Source organism: Lactuca virosa, chromosome 6 (genome assembly GCF_052849685.1).
Source record: "Lactuca virosa cultivar CGN04683 chromosome 6, Lactuca_virosa_CGN04683_v6, whole genome shotgun sequence".
NCBI lineage: Eukaryota > Viridiplantae > Streptophyta > Magnoliopsida > Asterales > Asteraceae > Lactuca > Lactuca virosa.
Genome location: NC_136431.1, coordinates 110,846,593 through 110,867,180, shown reverse-complemented (window position 1 = coordinate 110,867,180; position 20,588 = coordinate 110,846,593). Strand labels below are relative to the sequence as shown.

The 20,588-nt window shown below is 36.5% G+C and overlaps 1 protein-coding gene and 1 long non-coding RNA gene across 2 annotated transcripts; one reads left to right on the top strand and one right to left on the bottom strand.

Annotated features, from left to right (window-relative positions):
• The first annotated feature begins 4,993 nt into the window (after positions 1-4,993).
• LOC145119415 (YTH domain-containing protein ECT4-like) lies at positions 4,994-8,874 on the top strand. Its single transcript, XM_079055082.1, has 9 exons — positions 4,994-5,191; positions 5,799-5,875; positions 5,959-6,100; positions 6,192-6,265; positions 6,364-6,918; positions 7,022-7,633; positions 7,711-7,923; positions 8,000-8,146; positions 8,231-8,874. Exons 1-9 carry the CDS (start codon positions 5,164-5,166, stop codon positions 8,354-8,356), a joined length of 1,974 nt encoding a protein of 657 aa, XP_078911208.1. The 5' UTR covers positions 4,994-5,163; the 3' UTR covers positions 8,357-8,874.
• Positions 8,875-13,470: 4,596 nt separating this feature from the next.
• LOC145118493 (uncharacterized) lies at positions 13,471-15,352 on the bottom strand. Its single transcript, XR_013713322.1, has 2 exons — positions 14,360-15,352; positions 13,471-13,709 (listed from the first exon to the last, which is right to left on the bottom strand). It is a non-coding gene; the product is annotated as an uncharacterized LOC145118493 (long non-coding RNA).
• Positions 15,353-20,588: the final 5,236 nt, after the last annotated feature.

The window sequence follows — 20,588 nt, the reverse complement described above, 5'->3', positions numbered from 1 at the left end:
TGACTCTTGAGAGAGAATTCCATGCACCAAAAAACACCTCCATATTTCTCTAAGAAAAGAAGTACTTTCCAGTGGCGATTTTGGGTAATGGAATATGTATTTATATGTGGAATTTCAAGGGTCATGGGTATAACCCAAATCCATACCAATGAGTATTATGATCCATGGTTCATGTGGCCCAACTCTTTATGTATCCATACATAAACTTGGTCCAACATGGATCATAAGCCTAACACATATAAATATAACTAATTACCATAATTAGTCCCCATAGATTTAATTAGTCTATTTTGATCACTTAATTAATTCTTGATCAATACTAATTAAAACATATGATTTTATATTAATATATTAGAACTTATAATATATTAATAAATCATATATAACCTTCTCTCAAGAGTCCATCCTAACAAATTGTCGTGGTGTTATACAACCCAAATGGACCATGCTACTCTCGGGTCGAATACATACCAATAATAGTTATGGGCTTAGACATCTAATCCAACATATCATAGCTCAAATATCAGTGTAACATGGCTAACATATTGGGGAACTACTTACTTGGCTCAGCTGATCACGCGCGTTGCACTCTCATCTTTTCCATTCCTTAAAAGTTTTTAGCTTTTATTTTGAAAACCATTTTTACTATTTCCTCAGTTTTAGTCCTGACACACCCGAGAGTGTGCCCGAATCCCTCAAACCAAGGCTCTGATACCAACTTGTAACGACCCAATTTTTACAAAGAAAATTTTCATTTTTGAATAATTAAACACATTTCCAATATCAAGAAATCCAGTTATAATCGTTTGTCTACATCTCTCTCCTTCTTTTGCTTCCACCCTTATCGTTTCCTGAAACCCTAACACCTCCGCCCTTCTCGTTTCAAGATCGTAATAACGAGTCTGGATTAGGGTTTCGTTTTGGTTTCAAGATCTGGAACTTTTTTGGCGGCTGACGGTAATGACAATGTAACGAACCAATTTTTACAAAGAAAATTTTCATTTTTGAATAATTAAACACATTTCCAATATCAAGAAATCCAGTTATAATTGTTTACAAAACATAATTCAAATACAACTTTTATTCCAAACATCAGAGTGTCCCAGAAAAGTCCGAGAGAGTGCACGCCGTGCCATCAAGCTTTGCCCTTGTCCTTGGGCTCCGATGTACCTGAAACAAATCCACAAACTGTAAGCTAATGCTTAGTGGGTTCCCCAAAGCATACCACACACAAACCACATACAACACATCATACTAGCTATAACAGCTATACATATCACATAAGCCATACATACAACCGATAAGGATGTTGTGGGATCGTCCCCAAGGTCTTACACCAGGATGCCAGGGGCTCTCCACATGGTCTTATACCTAAGTGCCATGGGCTCTCCCATGGTCTTTGATAGGAAATCCATGGGTTCTCCACATGGTCTTACATCCAAGTGTCATGGGCTCTCCCATGGTCTTCCATACAACATACCACATATATCAATCGCATACTTCCAACCTCATGCCAACTAACACGTCACATAATGTAATCTCAGCTAAGATACTACACATCATAAAATGGGCCGACCTTGGTGCCTTAGACCCATTGGTATGGTGAGGAGACTCACCTCTCAAAGGCTGAACTGGTAAGCTGAAGTCAAATATATCCCATACGCTGCTCCTTCTCAACTGCCTATAATCATCAAGTGATTAACTTAACACTATCCCATAAATACTCTCAGATCAACCCTGGTCAAAATCAAGGTCAAGGTCAAAGTTCACAGTCAAGGTCAACAGTCCATGTTGACCTCGACTCGTCGAGTATAACCAGTCACTCGCCGAGTTCTTTGCTTAACTCGCCGAGTCACTTGAGTGACCCGTCGAGTTCCTTAATGTTCGCGACTTCAAACCCTCAACCGCAAACCTCTGGCCGCAAACTCTTTGGCCGTAAACTCTTTGGCCGTAAACTCTTTGGCCGACTCGTCGAGTCGATTAAAGGACTCGGCGAGTTCCTTTAGTCCTTATCATTTTCGGCTTTTTCCAGTGGAATCTAGAGTTCAAAACTTCAGATCTAGCCTTCCCTAGTATAGATGTCACGTAAAGTTGCAAACTTTACGTGCATGCAAGGCCTCACATGGCCATAACACCAAAACTAGTCTTCATGCAAGGTTTTAATGCATGGAAAGGGATTGAACTGCCTAGAGGAGACAACTTTATGTCATTAGGGACCTAAACAGGTCCAGATCTGGAACCATATCCTTGTGATAAGTCCAGATTCGAGTATGACTCCATTTTGCACCAAAAATGGCCATTTACTTCCAAGAAGAGGGATCTGAGTAACTAAAGCTCAAGGTAACGACTTTATACCTCAAGATGGTGGCCAATACAATGTAGATGTCGGATCTACTGCTTCTCTCCTTTCTCCTTCTTCTTCAAGTTTTAAAAATCCTTCACAACCCACCAAAATCACCCACAAACGCTCTTACTCTCACTCAAGGGTGTTCACGGACGCAAACTGCTTTCTATAGGGAGATAAGGTGTTAATAGAGGCCACAAGGGCAGATAATGATCCTTATATATGAGGCAAAACCCGAAATTAGGGTTTTCTCTTTACAGCTCCAACTCGCCGAGTCGGGCCTTCCGACTCGCCGAGTTGATCCCGATCCGCATCCATGATTAAATGCCCCTACTCGACGAGTTGCACTCCCAACTCGCCGAGTCCATGCAACAAAACCCTGAAATTTAACTAAATCAAATAGCTACCTGGAACAGGTGTTACATACAACTCATATGAAAAATAAATTCTTGTTATTGAGAAAAAAAGAGCAATAGATGTTCTTGTAATAATATCTTTACTCTATACTAAATTTGGAATAGAGAATCTGAAAAAGAAATCGAAACTTGATGTTGATGTTCTTAATCTGAAAGTAGATTATTGCTTCTGAAAGATCTAAAAACAAATTTGATGAAGATGAAATTGAATCTATAATATTAATATAAAACTATAATCGAATATGTGATTGCATTATGATGCTTTGGTACCATTAAAGATTAAAGAGAGAGAGAGAGAGAAAGAGAGAGATAGAGAGAGAGAGAGAGAGAGAGAGAGAGAGAGAGGACTTTAGGGAAAAAAGTTAACACAATATTTTAGCAAAGTTAGTCACAAGGGCCTTTTGTGTGCAAGGTTTGCTCCGTAGGTACCATCTGAGGGAAAAAAGTTTCGTAGGGACTACTTTAGAGAAGAAACAAAACCGTAAGGACCATTTGTGTAATTTGTTCAATTGTTTAATAAACTCTTGATTTTAGTTAGGAAACAAATCAACAAAATGATCCTCTTTGTGAAATGGTAGTGATTTGTATACAATTTTTTTTTATCTATACATAACAATACTTTAAAAGGGATGTACCATATGTATACAAATACATTATTATTGTGTATAGATAAAAAAACATTATGTTACAAATCACTTTCTTTTGTAAAAAGACTAAATTCCTTATGAAATCTATTGTGAATGAGTCGTGAAAAGTAATTTTTGTTAAACATATGCATTTTTACATACTTCTCAGCTTGTCATATATTTCTTATTGTATTTTGATGGAAAATTTCCTTCTTAACAAATGAGTTTGTGTTCTTAATTTAACATTTTCTTTTATTTTTTATTAAGAATGTAAAAAGAAATCTTATCCATTGATGTTATCAAATCAATAAATATTAAAACAAACTAATATATTTCTATTATAATAAAAGAATAAGTTTATTTTTATTTTGCCATGTGTAATAACACTTGTTAACCTATTGATTATCCATTTCAAAATTCAAATTTTAAATTTTCCACTCTAATTACTTTAAATTAATAACATTTTTTTAAATAAAAGTAACAAAAAATTAAAATAAAATTAAGAGTTTAGATCATTTTTGGTCACTTAATTTTTGGTTTTGTGCTCATCTAGTCACTTAACTCTTTTTAAGTTTTAAAAGGTCATCAAACTTTTGGTTTTGTGCTCATTTAGTCATTTAACTTTTGGTTTGGTCACATTTAGTCACCTAACTTTTAAAATTATGCTCATTTAGTCACTAAACTTTTAAATTTTTTTTAAAAGTTTAGTGACTAAATTAGCATAATTTTAAAAGTTAGGTGACTACATGAGCACAAATCTAAAAATTAAGTGACCAAACCAAAAGTTAAATGACTAAATGAGTACAAAGTCAAAAGTTTGATGACCTTTTAAAACTTAAAAATGGTTAAGTGACCAAATGAACACAAACCAAAAGTTAAGTGACAAAAAATGATCTAAACCCTAAAATTAATACAGATTATAAAGTAATATAATTTAACGTATTTATTTAAATCAACAATTATAATTTTATATAACTAAAAAAATATCTCTTAATAAATAATTTATTTAAAATAATTGATTAATAATTTTGAATTTACTATGAAAATTTAATTAATTTTGTAACTATAGTTTCCATAGTTTATAATAATTTATAACTAGTTTTTAATATACGTTTTAAAAGTAAATGACGTGATATCAGTTAAAAAACAGATCATTCTTACCTTAATTATAAACTTTTTAAAAGTATTTTTTTAGAACAGAAAACATAAATTACCACCATGATAATGTGGGAATCGAATGAAATAGATAAAAAATACTTGGAAATGTTTTATAAAAGATAATTCCTAAAGGACCAAATCTGCTTCATTGAATAATTCCTTTCAAATCAAAGAGTTGGCAAATTTAAAATGCATAAATGTAACGTACTGTCACCTAATCCAACTCACGTGCCAATCCCATTCGCCGATCTTAACACGAGTGACGGCAATACAACCACTCAAAAGATGACACGTGGCAAAGAATTTAAGCCGACTAAATATTCCGTGTATTCGAGACTGCGGGTGAGCGAAAATAAGGGCCTAAAATAAGAAAATCTGAAAGTATAGGGGAAAAAATATAAGTTCTTGTGCAAAGGGGCGTGGTGCTATTTGAATCACCACTTTCTGGTGGATCAAATCCTCTTGCTTCAAAAACCCAAACCCTCGCTCTTCGTGGCGGCTGAAACTCCTTTCATTCTCTCTCTCTTAGGGTTTCTCTTTATCCCCTTCCAAAAACCCAAATTTTTAAAGGGGTTTCGTACCTTTTTTTTGAAGATCTATCTATCTATCAGCTCCAGCTATGGCCGCCGTTGCTCCTCCTGCAGATCGTATCCTATGTTTACTAAGCTTTTGTTTACTGATCTGTTATTGCTGTATTTTGATTCGAACTCGGTTGTTAGTGGGAAGCTTGAATCTGGTTTCTTGGATCTGGGTGCTGCTTGATTTGTGCGCGTGTCGGTTGTGCCTTTCATTAAATTGAAGTTGTTATTTGCGATAGTTATGCTGAGATTCTAGCTTGGTCTTCTACACGTGTATAAAAAATCTATTTTTTCGTTCAAATGTGTTTTCCGGTGTTCTGACTGACGATTTGAATTATTTTGTTGCTGGAAACTACGAGCATAAGATCTTCATTAGCTCATAATTGTTACTGCAGTTATTTTAACTTGATAATTATTAGAGCTTTAAGGAATTTTTTGAATTTGTTATCATGATTTGAAAATCCCCCGCTTTTAGCCTCCGTGTTCGAAATCGTTTTTTGGTTCACGCTCTATGTTCCACTAGATCTTGATGTGTGTACTCTCTGCACTTTACTTCTATGCTTCAACTTTGTAATTGCTTTCTGTGTGCTGGTAGATTTACTGTTCTCTATTATATGTTTGTACAAAAAATTTAATCTGGAAAAGAACTGTATCTCCTTAACCTATTCTGCTACAGAAGCTGCCGATTTGTTGAAGAATCTGTCATTGGATTCTCAATCAAAGACATTGGAAATCCCTGAGCCTACTAAAAAGGTGAGTAAAAATATTCTACACTATGGTTACTTTTCATGATTTACAGTCGCAAATATTCTAATTACATGAATTTTACCATGTAGCCTTCTGTCGATACAACCGACACTGGGAATGGTCAAAACCAACCTTTAGATAGGTCAATCACCCCATTGATCCCAGATTTCATGGATCCAACAGTAGCTTATTTTCCAAACGGTTATGCTTCAACTGCTTATTACTATGGAGGTAATTTTATCCCAATATGTCAATATTCAATAGAAAGCTTGTTTTTTTTTTCTTTTCTTCGTAATTTTTCTAATCTCATTCTCTCTCTTAGGCTACGATGGAACTACCAATGATTGGGATGACTACTCAAGATACTTAAACCCTGATGGAGTCGATATGTCCCATGTAAGATTTTCTCTGCATCTTTTACACACTCTAATACAAAGTTGTAACTTAGTGTAATCATAATAAGATAATAACCATGGTTTATGATTTTCTTACAGGGTGTATATGGTGACAATGGTTCTTACATGTACAATGGTTACGGGTATGCACCATATGGTCCTTATTCTCCAGCTGGTTCACCTGTCCCAACGGTTGGTCATGATGGTCAACTCTATGGAGCTCAACATTACCAATACCCAAGTCCCTATTTCCAGCCAATTACCCCTACTAGTGGCCCCACAATCCCTCCAAAAGGTGAGATTACCACAACTGCATCCGGTGATCAACCACCTTTACCTGTGGACACTGCTAATGGAAATTCTAATACCATTGTAAATGGTGTCAAGGGAACCACTGGTCAAACCCAAGTTAGACCAACACAAACACAATATCAAAACTCAAACTTCAATGCAAATGGATCATATGGAAGGGGTGCACAAAATGGTTATCAAGATCCAAGATACGGTTTTGATGGGGTCCACTCTCCAATCCCCTGGTTAGATACCTCGTTGTATTCCGATGCACAAGCAAGAAACAATTCCAACATTGCCCCTGTTTCCAACAATGGGGTTGCTTCAAGAAATCAAAATCTTCGCCCTCATTCTCACCTTATGGTATTTGCAAGTTTGCATCTTTTTTCTATTTCTTTTGTGGGTTTCTATCTTTTTGTTAATGGGTATCTTAAATTCTAATCTTTTTTTTTAAAAAAAAATATAGGGTTTGCAAAGTCCAAGACCGATGTCAGGTGTAAATACCACTGGGTATATGAATAGAATGTATCCAAACAAGTTATACAATCAATATGGTAACACATATCGATCATATGGATATGGTTCAAGTGGGTATGATTCACAAAGTAATGGGCGTGGTTGGTTAACTGGTGATAACAAGTACAAGCCAAGAGGTAGGGGCAATGGCTTTTTTGGGTATAACAATGAAAATGGTGATGGTTTGAATGAGCTTAACAGAGGACCAAGGGCTAGAAGTGTCAAAAACCAAAAGATCTTGACACCTGTCACTTTAGCTGTGAAGGGACAAAACATCCCTTTTACAACACCAAGTGAAGAAAAGGAGGTAGAAGTTAAAGAAAAAGTTGGTGTGAGTGTGAGTGTGACTCCAGATAGAGAGCAATACAACCACACTGAGTTTCCAGAAACTTATGAAGATGCCAAGTTTTTTATTATTAAATCTTATAGTGAAGATGATGTTCATAAGAGTATCAAATATAACGTATGGGCAAGTACACAAAATGGAAACAAAAAACTTGAAGCTGCATATCAGGAGGCTCAACAGAAGCCTGGAAGATGCCCTGTTTTTCTTTTCTTCTCGGTATGGTTAATTACGATTTTACCCTTCTGTTTTTTTTTAAAATGTCTAGTGTTTGATTTTTGTGATTGGTTTTGTAGGTGAATACAAGTGGACAATTTGTGGGTGTTGCGGAAATGGTGGGCCCGGTTGATTTTAACAAAAGCTTGGAGTATTGGCAACAGGATAAATGGATTGGTTGTTTTCCTGTTAAGTGGCATATTGTTAAGGATTTACCTAACAGCTTGTTGAAGCATATTACACTTGAAAACAATGAGAATAAACCTGTTACAAACAGCAGAGATACCCAAGAGGTAGTTTTTTAGTTTCTTGATGACATTTGTTTCTTTTTTGTGTTTTATGTTATTTAAATACTCATCTTTTTTTCAGGTGAAGTTAGAACAGGGGTTACAAATGATTAAAATCTTCAAAGATCATTCAAGCAAGCAATGCATATTGGATGATTTTGAGTTTTATGAAGATCGACAAAGGAGAATTCAAGAGAAGAAAGCAAAACAACAACAGTTTCAGAAACAGGTATTTCAACATCACATGATCAAAATCATCAATATATGATCATTAATCATATGTGACGAATGTTTATATTTTTTTTGTGTGAAGGTGTGGGAAGGGAAGTCTGTTAGTGATGAAAAGAAGAAAGAAGGGATTAAAGTTGAGATTACAACACCAAAATCAGGTGATGTTAATATCCCTGAAGAAAACGTGAAGGAAGCAAATGGTTGCTAATTTCAGCAATGTAAACGGGCAGCACTCCAAAGAAAAAAAAAAGAATCGGTTTTGAAAATATTGAAATTGCTTTCTTTGGGGCAGGCTGCCCGAATGGGATCCGACCTTTGGGCAGATAGACAGAAAAAGTAGGTGGTGGTTGCAATGGCGGTGGTGGTGGTGGTGGTGGTCTGGGTTGTAAAATAGGAGGATCTCCAGATTTGGAAGCCCATTGTGGTGGGTTTGGGTTTGTGTTTGTCTCTTCTATTATAATTTTCTAACAGCTTTTTTCACACCTTTTCAGTGTTTGGGTTTTAGGGTTCTTTGAAGTTTGTGTTTTATTTTAGCCTTTTCTTTGAATCACTTCTTGTGGCCTTTAATATTATTATGTTTTATGTTAGTTTTTTCTTTTAATGAAATAGAGAGTTGCGTATGATCCTTTCTGCCTTGTAAATCTAGAAGATGAAGAATACATTTGAGTTGTTTTGTAAGACAAGCTAGAAATGCAGGGTGGGGTGGAGTGTGTTATTACTCGTTTATTATGTTTCTTTTATTTTTTATGTTTTGCCATGTTTATTTTTGATGATGTTGATATTAGAATTGTTCGCTTTTGTGTTGGAAAACCACGTAGGTGGTGTTGATTTTAACACGTAAAGTTGTGTGGACAGATGCAAGGATTGTCAAAATCCCACTAATTCTGCTAAACTAATGCTGACTTTTAGCTTTGCTTAAAATGGTGTCTTTTGTGATAGTCTAACTTTATGCAAGCATTTCTTGCCGTATTTGACTGCTACTTCAAATTGTCATCTTTTGAGCATATATATATATATATATATACTGATGTTTTGGTTATTTGTGGTGTTAAATGATTGTGTGGAGTGAAGATAAGATAATGGAATTGAGTTACATGAATAAAATGAAAGGTGGCAGTGTGTTATTATATAACAGTCATGTGATGGAGTTTATCAAAGTGAGCACAGTAATAGCGAATGTTTCTTTGCACAAGAATATATTGTGTTGAGATTTACGGTTACAGCTTACAAGTAGACATATTTAATACAACTTTTTGTATAAAGAATTAAGAATAAGTTATTGAAATTGGTTTGTTAAAATTACATGTTTGGTACTTAATATAATAATATCTAATGTTTTATTTGCATTCAGATCGTCCCTTTAGTTTTATTTTGTTATATTTTTTTGTCTGGCAACCTGAAAACTCTTTTACCTTTCTGATTTATATTTCATTTATTTTTACCAATTATTTTAAATACTAACAATAATTTGAAGTGTGGGCCAACCACATGCATCTTCAACCTCACCCACCCTCACCACCTACCACCATTGAATAACAGCTAGCCACCGGAAACCACGACCGGTGACTGCCAGCTACCACTTGCCACCATTGGAAAACTTACTATAAATCCAGAAAAATCAATTCTACAACATAAACAAATGATTGAACTAAGAAAAACCAAAGGTGATGCAAATCTAAAGCAAACACCAGAAGCAAACTTGGAGAAAACACCCACTCCCAAGCGACCATCACTAACACCGGTCATTGGCATCCACAACCCCACTGGTCACCGGAAACCTTACAGAAAAATCCAGACACACCTGAATCAAATTCATAGCCTTAAATCAACCCAGAAAATCCCACAATATTACCTCTGCCACCGCCCCTATGATCGATCATCATTGACCTCCGCCGTAAAAAATCTATCCGTTTTTTGAATAAGATCTGGAAAGGATAGAAAGAAAGAAATGCGAGGTTTTCCATATGTGTTCTTTGGATCGAAGCTTAGGGTCTTTGAGCCCTTGATATGCGTTTTCCTGAAGGCAATAACATCTCCGTCGGACTAGAGGCGGAGGGTTACAGGGTTGAGAAGGGGATATCGATGTTAGAGCAGAAAAGATATGGGTGGAGATGGAGATGTCAACGACTTCAGAGTGAAGACCGGTGGTTTCTAGCATCCTCTGGTGATTTCTGGCGTCAGATGGTTTCCGACGATGGTGATCCAGTGGTACTGATTAAGGGTTTTCTTCATCTGGTATTCAGATAATAGAGAGAGGGAGGTTTAGAAAGATGGAGGATGGGAGAGGTTGAAGATGGATGTGGGGTTTGTTTATTTTACGTTAGTTTGTTGTTTAATTAAATAATAAAAATAAATGAAAAATAAATAAAACAGTAAAAGAGTATTTTTCATGTTGGTTAGGACCAAGAATGTAGCAAAATATAATTATAAGGACGGTCTAAATGCAAATAAATAGTTAGGGGCTTCACAAAATTTTTTGACAAACCATAAGATGATTTTAATAATTTGTTTTTTATTCTAGGTGTAGGATTTTGAAATATGTTTTTTTCATTTTTACTATTTTTTTTTTTGTTTATGTGTTAAGTATCATAAGATGAAATAATAACAAAACTAACCTCCATCCATCTATTTTCAATAAGTCAATCGAGTCATACTTCTTACACATCTTCCTGTTTTAAATGAAAATTTGATGATAGAAATCGTGGAAGAAAATTTGATGGAAATTTCATTACAATCCCAAAAACAATGCTAGTTTCATCGGAGCTGTTGGGGGCGGAACCGCCTTGACTTGGGCACCTTAACCAGAACCACTAACTCTCGAACTCCCAATACCCTTGTTCCCTCTGCCGATCCCGCTGTTGTTTCCACAGTACATTATTCCATTCTAACACCATCGCCATTTTCCGATTCTGCCGATTACAAGTACCTAAATAAATTCCTTTGTGGGCTATTAGTGGTTTGCTTGATTTTTCAGATTGGAATCTAGGGTTTATAAGGTTGATAATGGTTTTTGATTAGAGTAAATTACACGATTCGTCCCTCGTCCAAGTGTCAATTTGCGCGTTGAGTCCCTAATTTCAAAAATTAACTCGGACCGTCTCTGTAATGTTTTTTTAACTCGGACCGTCCCCGACAGACATAAAATCTCTATTTTACTCTTTTTATTTTACTTATCATTTGTTTTCTAATTATATATATATATATATATATATATATATATATATATATATATATATATATATATATATATATATATATATATATATTAAAGTTATGAAGGAAAGTAACAATAAACTTGTCCATTTTTTGTCAATTTTGGCCCCAATACTTATGTTTGTTATTTTGGGTTACTTTAATCCCACATTCCCACCGATCCACATTCCACCGCCTCTTTCTACCTTCCAGGACCTTCTACATCCACTTCCTTCTACATCCAGTATCGGCTCTCTCTCTCTCTCTCTCTCTCTCTCTCTCTCTCTCTCTCTCTCGCTGTCTTTCCTTCTCCCACCGTCATCATCTCGGCTTCTCCATGGATGCCCTGCGTTTTGTACGTCGTCTTTCGGCGCAGTGGAGTCGGACACGGTTCAGTCGCTGCTCCAAATCATACACTTCTCTTTCTTCATCGTCTCCCCAGGTTCTCCATCGTTACTATTTCGCGTTTGCTTCTTCCAGAAAAGCACCACCGCCCTGCCTCCGCCTCAACTGTGATGGATGAAAGGGGCTGCTCCGGTAGCGGATCGCGAAGGGGAGGAGGGAAAAATTGGTGGTCCCGTGGTCGTTTTGTGATGTTCAGTCGAAGAAAAAGAAAACAAAATCAACAACAATAAGGGTCGGATGGAGGCTCGCCACAATCGGTTAGGTCATCGGTCCTTCTTCTTCTCCACTTCGTTGGTTCCAAACAAAAAGGAGAGAGTGAGATCAGTACAGTAGCCGTAGGGGGGAGGGGGGTGGTTGGGTGGTTTCTTTGAGTTCACAAAGGTGTTTCGATTGTTGTTCAAATCGACAGGCACGATGGACGAAAAAGAGAGAGGTTGGGCAGGTGCGTCAATGGGGCCTGCTCCGACAGCTCCCCTGATCCTCTTCTTCTTTTTCTTTTTGTTTTTTTTCTTTATTTCAACAGAAATGGAACAAAATGGATTGTTTGGATTTGTTTGTGACAGAATTTGATAGGGTTGTTGTTTGACTAGGAAAAGCAGGAAACAGACGAGGAAATGTTTGGGATTGTTCTTCTTCAACGATTCATAGGGGTGTTTGTGCCGTTTGTTTGATAGGTTAAGTTTTTTATTTAAAGCTTATCTGATTTCATAGAAATTACTTTTTTTTTGATATTTTTTCTACAGGTATATATTTTTCTACCTTTGTTGTAGATGTTGCCCCATCAAATCATCAAAATTGGAATTGTACAGTATGTAAGTTTCCTCATGAACAAAAAAATCTCTCTTTTTTATTGCTATTTTTTACTGATGATGAACACAACACATATTGCTTCCTTCTTTAATAGATGATCATAAAAGCTTTTACAGCTGTTCTAGCTGTGATTCTTCAAGCCTTTGATGTATATTGTGAAGGTGAATTCAAATTGGGTTGTGTTAATGTTATTTTAATTTATTGACAGGTTTTACAGGTATGAGGTCCATAAAATGGCAGACATGACCTCACATCGAACTATTCTTTTAATTTCTTATATCTAATTCGCTGTTCTGTACATATCTTACTCCATTTAGACATCATTTTACAAATTGATTGGTTGGTGACTGATTCGATATTTGATTTTTCGATTTCTCATAGTTGTGTGCTTATTGTTGTGTTTAGGTTCTGTTGGATAAATAGGATGTTGTTGGATGGGGAGCATTTCTGAAGGTAGGAATCAACTTGAGTTGAGGATGTTTTGAAGTTAACTGATGTTTTGTATTTCTGTCCATAGAATTCTATGATCAGAAATCACTATCTTGGAGACTAAAAAGGACAACCGCGTGGGAGCTTGTCAAAGGTATTAATACCTCTACGTTTCTTTTTTTATTTATGTTATTTCTTCTGATTCTTTTTGATGTTGTTTTCCTAGGTACTTCTTGCATGCTCTTCTTATTGGAAATGTAATATCATGAATATAGGGTTGAATTTGTTGGTGTGAAAAATGCTTTTTGTAAAAAAATTAATATTTTTTACGTTGATTCTGTTTAAATGTTTCCCGTTTTTGGATTTCTTTGCAGCCTCTGAATGAGGTTACATTACCATGTATTCCATCTTATTCTAGGCAGTTAAATCTTATACTTGAGATAACAAAGGTAAAAAAAAAAGTTTCATTTTTTTGGTTTACTTAAATTGATGAACGAGCTTATTATTAATATTTTTCTTAGAATATCAGCTTTCTTTGTTGTGAGGTTTGATTTCTCATTCATATGGGCTTTTACACTTTGCAATCGGCTGCTTACAAGATGTTCACTTGCTAGATGGTCAGTTCCCTATTAAGTCGTAACTTTATGCCACAAATTTTTGCTTCCAACAACTGACATCAATGTTTTTTCCAGTCTTGTCCTTCACCTCATCAGTGATGTATGTGGCTGAAAACATGAAACAACACATAAGATTTAGACATGGATGTGAGAGTATTTTCGTCTTTTTACACAAATAAGGTAAATTGGCACCAAATTTGGGTCATAACTGAAAAGGCTTGAGTTCATAATGTTTAAGCGTATTTTCAGGTAATGTAACAATTTCCTGTTATGGGAGTGGGGTTTGAGAAAATGATATATAATATATACAACTAATGTATGTTTCTTTATGCAGGAGGAGGATGTTATTAGGCTAAAAGTCACTGAAGTTTTGATTTTAGAGTTTAAGCACTGTTTGCTATGATGGAATATTGGAACGAATGGAATGCTTCATTTTATTGGAATGAAATTTCAAATTTTTGCTGCTTCCATGTCTTTTGTACATAAAACCTGAGAAAATGATGAGTTCTAACAAAATGTGGTTTATTTCTTTTCTTCCATGTCTTTTGTACATAAAACCTGAGAAAATGATGAGTTCTAACAAAATGTGGGATTTCGACTCGAAATGTTTTTATTCTATCCAATTGCTTAGTATTTGAATGACATTATAGCATCCTACTTTCGTGACCTGCCAAACATCAACAAAAAAAAAAACCAATCCGTGCGCGTTGCACCTCATTTCTAGTTTATATTAAAAAAATAAAGAAATGGTTAAACACCTGCATCCCATACAAACCCACCCACTCCTTTGAAGGTTCAAGAACCAAACTTATACTCTCCGGCTACCCATCGACCACCAACCACCATCTCCGGCCACTTACCACCATCTCCGGCCACCTATCACCGACTTTGAAATGACCTCCAGTTATACCATCTCTGGCCACCTACCACCAGAGAAAACCTAGAAACCCCAATAAAACTCATACACCTTGTTCTCCCTTCTCGCCCATCCCCTTCTTCACCAGGCACTTTTTTCCGACACCACCCACTAGTAAACATCAAAGAAGATGAAGGGTTTCGACCAGTTCTAACTACCACAACCCTTTGCCTCCAACAACCACCACCATTTGCCTCCGACAACCACCTGTAAAGAGCACAAAACTAAACCAAAATAAAAAAAGAAACTTGAAATTGGTTCCAGAAAACAAAATCAAAAATGGTTCCAGAAACTAAAATCAAAATCAAAATCTTATATATGGTGGTGATCTTCTTCTCCGGAAATCATTGCCGGAAAAAACAAAGGAGCTTTCAAAGAAATTAATGAGAACCAGTGCGAAAAAAGCTCCACCCGAACCCATCTTCTTCCACTCTTCCTTCGTGTTCTCCAACCACTCTATGAGTTGCAGGTATGGTGGTGGCAACGTTGTAGCTCCGTTTATGGAGACGTTCAAATCTGATATAGGGAGGTGAAGATTTGAAGAGATGATGACGACCTCACCTCTGGTGTCTTGAGTGGTTGTGGATGCAAGTGATCAAAGAAAGGGGGAGGAGAAAGATAAAGGGAAAGGGAATAATATCAGTTTTGTGATGGTTATTTCCGACAGGAGAAGCGGTGTGCAGGTGGAGTGAAGCGATGACGGTGGTGGCTCCAACGACCCATTTCTCTCTAGCTCCGGCTACCCATGTGAGGAAGATGAACCAACTAGGATTGAATGGTTTGGATAGGATTAGGGTAGATGGTAAGTGTTTGGGGCTGATGGGCTCATTTTTTGTTTTCTGGATTTTTTATTTTTCTTTTTAAATAATTATTAAAAAATCATAAAATATATCAAAAAAGAAATAAAAAGGATAAAATAGACATTAGTCCGAGTAAAAAAAAAAACATTACAGGGACGATCCGAGTTAATTTTTGAAAATAGAGATTCAACGTGTAATTTGACACTTGGACGAGTGACGAGAATCGTGTAATTTACTCTTTTGATTAATAAGGTTCATTGGATTTCTCTTAGAGTAAATTACACGAATGGTCCGTATGGTTTGGGGTAATTTACGTGCTTGGTCCCTAACTTATTTTTTTAACTCGGAAGGTCCCTACTATTTGTTTTTGTTACACGATTAGTCCCTAACTTATTTTTTTAACTCGGAACGTCCCTACTATTTGTTTTTGTTACACAATTGGTTCTATTGTTTGTTTTGTTATACGCTTGGTCCATGTCTTACTTAAAAATACTATTATTTAAATAGAGAAAAATTCTAACTTTCCGAGTTAAAAAAATAAGTTAGGAACCAAAGTGTAAATTACCTAAACCATAGGGACCATTAATGTAATTTACTCTTTTTCTTATTTTCATTGTTTGAAATCTAGTATTTATGAGTCGTTAAAGGGTTTTTATGTGACGGTATCTCCCTTTATTCCCTAGCTCCTAGGCCGCCCTCGCCCTTTACCTCCTGCTGTTGTTTTTCATCATCCTCTGTTTAGTGTTTACAGGTAAATCAATATGCTTCGTTTCCAATCTATCTTGATAGTACTGAAAGAGACCAAAGTGTAAATTACCTAATTGATCAAATAACCATGAATTTGAATTGCCAAGTTGTTGATGCTTTCCTTTACCGAAAATGGATAATTGAAAGTCGAGCATGACATGCGTGAATTAGTTGGAAAGTTAGGATGTTTTGTTTTAGATGTCGATGACTTTTTTTCTTTGCTACCATATCATCTCTTAACTTTTACATCTTGTCATATCTTTAATTCATTTTTATAAATGAACGGGATCCTTATGAAATTTGTGGCTAACATTCTAGCATTGTTGCATCCCATGGTAGTATAAAGGATAAGACCGGTCGCTCTCAGAACGGTCCGGTTGGTTTGAAGTTTTGAAAGATGGGTGTCGAGGTTGGGTTGAAGTTTTGAAAGATAAATTCTCTTCATGAAACCCTAGGGTTTGCAGAACACGCTTGGAAAAAATCAATGCTACCGAGGCCAAAACGATGGTTGCCAAGCTAGAGACAGAGGTCGTTAATTCGTAGAAGTGAGGCGGTAGTGCAAGTTAGGGGTGTTAAATCGGACAGCCGTTTCGTGTTTTTATCTAACATGATGACACAATTTTTTTTCCATAATCTGAACATGACACGACACAATGTTGTGTTTTTTCTCTAACACGAATACGGTCCGATTAAAAAAACAACAAACACGACAACACGACATACACGACAAGACGACAAAAACAACATAAAATATTTGTTTTTTTTTTTAATTAATTCTTGCTTAAAAACGACAAACACGACAACACGAAAATATGACAAAAAAATTCCATTTATTTACTAAATTCATTCTTAAAAAAAAGACAAACATGACAACACAACAAAAATAACATAAAATACTACTAAATGTACTCAAACTTATGACATAAAATAAAAATGCATCGTTCTTTTTCCATTTTTACATTAATTTCTCCACCTTCAACTTTAACGTTTACCTCAACCACATCAATATCTTTCATATTCTTCTTCAAGATCAACATCCTTAAACAAGATATCAAAACAAGCATAATTTTAGCTATACAATTGAATAAAAAAAACTAGCAAAATGCTGAAATACAATGGATAAAAAAGTAATAGCAGGTTGAAATATATGTAGAGCAACAACAGCTAAAGGTTGGTGTGTTGTATCAACTATTTCTCTCTTTCATATTATGAGCGATAAACATCAGCAAACCAATAAAAACTGTAGAAGCAGCAAACCAATAAAAACTATAGAATAGACAGTGCAGGAAAAACATAACAATCAACAAACCAAGACAAAATCCTTAGGTATATGTATGTGATGAACATTATAACATGCAACAAATATAAGGACTAAACTAAAACCGGATACTTGATATCTTTGATTTGGTTCTCTAGAATATTCTTGTGGTCAAGGTTTTTGTATTTTCCATAGTTATTCTGTTTACTTCTCTTTACCATATATAGTTTGTAATTATATAAACCAATGTAATCCCTTTATATTAAAATATAATATTCAATCATCTTGATAGCCTCTTTATGGTATCAGAGCTCGTTCATCTCCAATGAGTCGACCGCTAATCATTCCTCCTCCAATCAACTATCCATGGCACCAATCCAAATCACTGCCTCGACTCACTTTCCAATCCGTCTCACCTCCACCAAATTCCCAATATGGCGAAAACAGGTGGAGTCTACCCTAATCGGCCTAGAACTTGAATCCTTCATCAACGACACAGAACAACCACCGAAGAAAACCCTAACTAACAATAAGCCAAATCCAGAATACCTACCTTGGTTCCGAAAGGACCATATCATCATCAATGCCATTCTAGGAAGCTGTTCCGAACCTATACAATCTCTCATCTCATCGGCAACCACTGCTCAAGACGCCTGGAAGCAACTCGACTCCAGCTACGCTAGTGCCTCACGGAGTCGCATCATCTCCCTAAAATCCAAGTTAGTCAAGATTCCGAAAGGAAGCTGCAACATTCAAGAATCCCTTCAAGATATGAAATCTATAGCTGATGACCTTGCCCTAACAAATAGTCCAATTGAAGAAGAGGATCTCATGGTTCACATTCTCTCCCAACTCGGAGACGAATATAAAACGCCATTATTGCCGCCATTAAGGTTTGTGAAAAATCGCTCTCCTATCTAGAACTCTTTGACAAACTACTTGATTTTGAAAAGAGCGTTAAAGAAGCTACACCAGTCATCGAAACCATAGTACCTACAGTTAACTATGCCGAACGACTAGGAGGCAGACCACAAAACTCCAACTTGCCTGAACGGAATCACGTTCCTTCAACCTTAGCCCGCAACGCTAACAAGGGAACAACATACCAAACTGGTCCACCAGTTCCACCGACAACCGCAAAAACCTAAATGGCAAAGGTTTACATATTTCTCATACTGGCTCCAAACATGTTCACACCACACATCGACAATTAACTTTGCCAAATGTGTTGTGTGCCCCTCGCAAACGTCGAAAGCTAGTTTCTATTGCAATATTATGTAAAGCTAATCATGTCTCTGTTGATTTTTTTCTGGATTACTTTTTAGTGAAGGATCTATGTACGGAGGCGCATCTCATGTAGGATGAGACACTGAAGATGTCTATCACGCCACATTACCATCCATGCCTCAGCTCAACGCCACCTCTCTCTCTCTCTCTCTCTCTCTACACTTTAATGGCATCATAAACTTGGTCACCCATCCATTAAAGTGTTTCGGTCTCTTATTTCCTGTTTAGGTCTTAATTCCAAATTTACTTCTGTTTCTAGTTTGCATTGTTCCTCTTGTTCAATTAATAAAAGTCACAAATTTTCCTATGGCCCAAACTCTCTTGTCAATACCAAACCTCTACAACTTATTTATTCAGATATGTGGGGGCCTATACAACAGTCGATTGATCATTTTACCTACTATGTTATCTTTGTTGATCACTATTCCAGATATGTTTGGCTTTATCCCATGAAAAAGAAATAAGATGTTGCAACCATTATCCCACAATTTAAAACTCTTGTATAAATACACTTCAACAGCCCGTTGGTATCTCTCTTTACAGACAATGGAGGAGAGTATCTTGGCTTTCTCCCTTTTCTTCAAAAGAATGGCATTTCCCGCTATACCACACCTCCTCGCACCCCTGAACAAAACGGCATGGCTGAATGCCGACACCGTAATGTCATTAAAACCGGTCTTGCCCTTCTCCATTAGGCAAATCTTCCTCTAACTTTTTGGTCCCATGCATTCTAGACTGCTGTCTATCTCATCAATAGGCTCCCTACACCGGTTCTCAACAACGAAACCCCATTTTACAAACTGTTTCAACAGCCACCTAACTACACTAAACTATAACCTTTTGGTTGTGTTTGCTACATGTGGTTGTGTCCCTATGCCACATCCAAATTACTACCACGCTCATTGCCATGCATCTTTCTTGGCTACTCAACCTCCAAGTCTGCCTATAAATGTCTTGATCCCAAAACTCGACGCATATATATATATATATATATATATATATATATATATATATATATATATATATATATATATATCACTCCCTCCATGTCGAATTTATTGAATCTATGTTTCCCTCCACGACTTACACATCTTCCATTCCCACTACTACCTTTCTGACACAAACCTCTGCCACCTTGTCAAAGTCTTCTTTCTCGTCTCCTCCAGCTGCTCCAACCGAACCTAACGAACTGCTCACTACCACACCACCTTTCCTACACCCTCCTCACCACCATCCTCAGTTGACACTACACCAATCTCCCCACTATCCACTTTATAACCAACTCCCTCCACTCTTGAATCTCATTCGCTCTCTAGTCAACCCTCTTTTGAGTACTCCACATCCCTCTCTTCTTCTCATACTCCACCCCCTCGTTCAAGAAAACTCAATCCTAAATACTTTTAACTCCTCTTTTGTGAAACCCACCACCCTTCATCCCATTCCATCCACACTTGATCCAACCACTACTCATCAAGCTCTCAAAGATCCCAAATGATGCGAAGCTATAGACCTTGAAATCAATGATCTCATGCAAAATGACACGTGGGAGCTTGTTCCACACGCCTCTCATCAACCAATTTGGTGTAAATCGGTTTTCCGTATCAAACACAATCCGGATGGCACAATTACCAAATACAAAGCTTGCATATTTGCCAAAGGCTTTCTTCAACAATAAGGAAAAGACTACTTTGACACCTTTAGCCCCATAACAAAACCTGTCACCGTTCACATCATTCTTTCCATAGCCCTTGCTAACAATTGGCCTCTCCGACAACTAGATGTCAACATTGCCTTCCTTTATGGAACTCTCCATGAGGAAGTCTTTATGACACAACCTCCCGAATTTAATCACACCCAGTTCCCGAACCATGTTTGCAAGCTTCCGAAGTTCATGTACGGTTTCAAACAGGCTCCCCGAGCTTGGTATATAGAACTCTCCTCTTTTTTCCTTACCTTTGGTTTCCGAAAATCTCACGCAA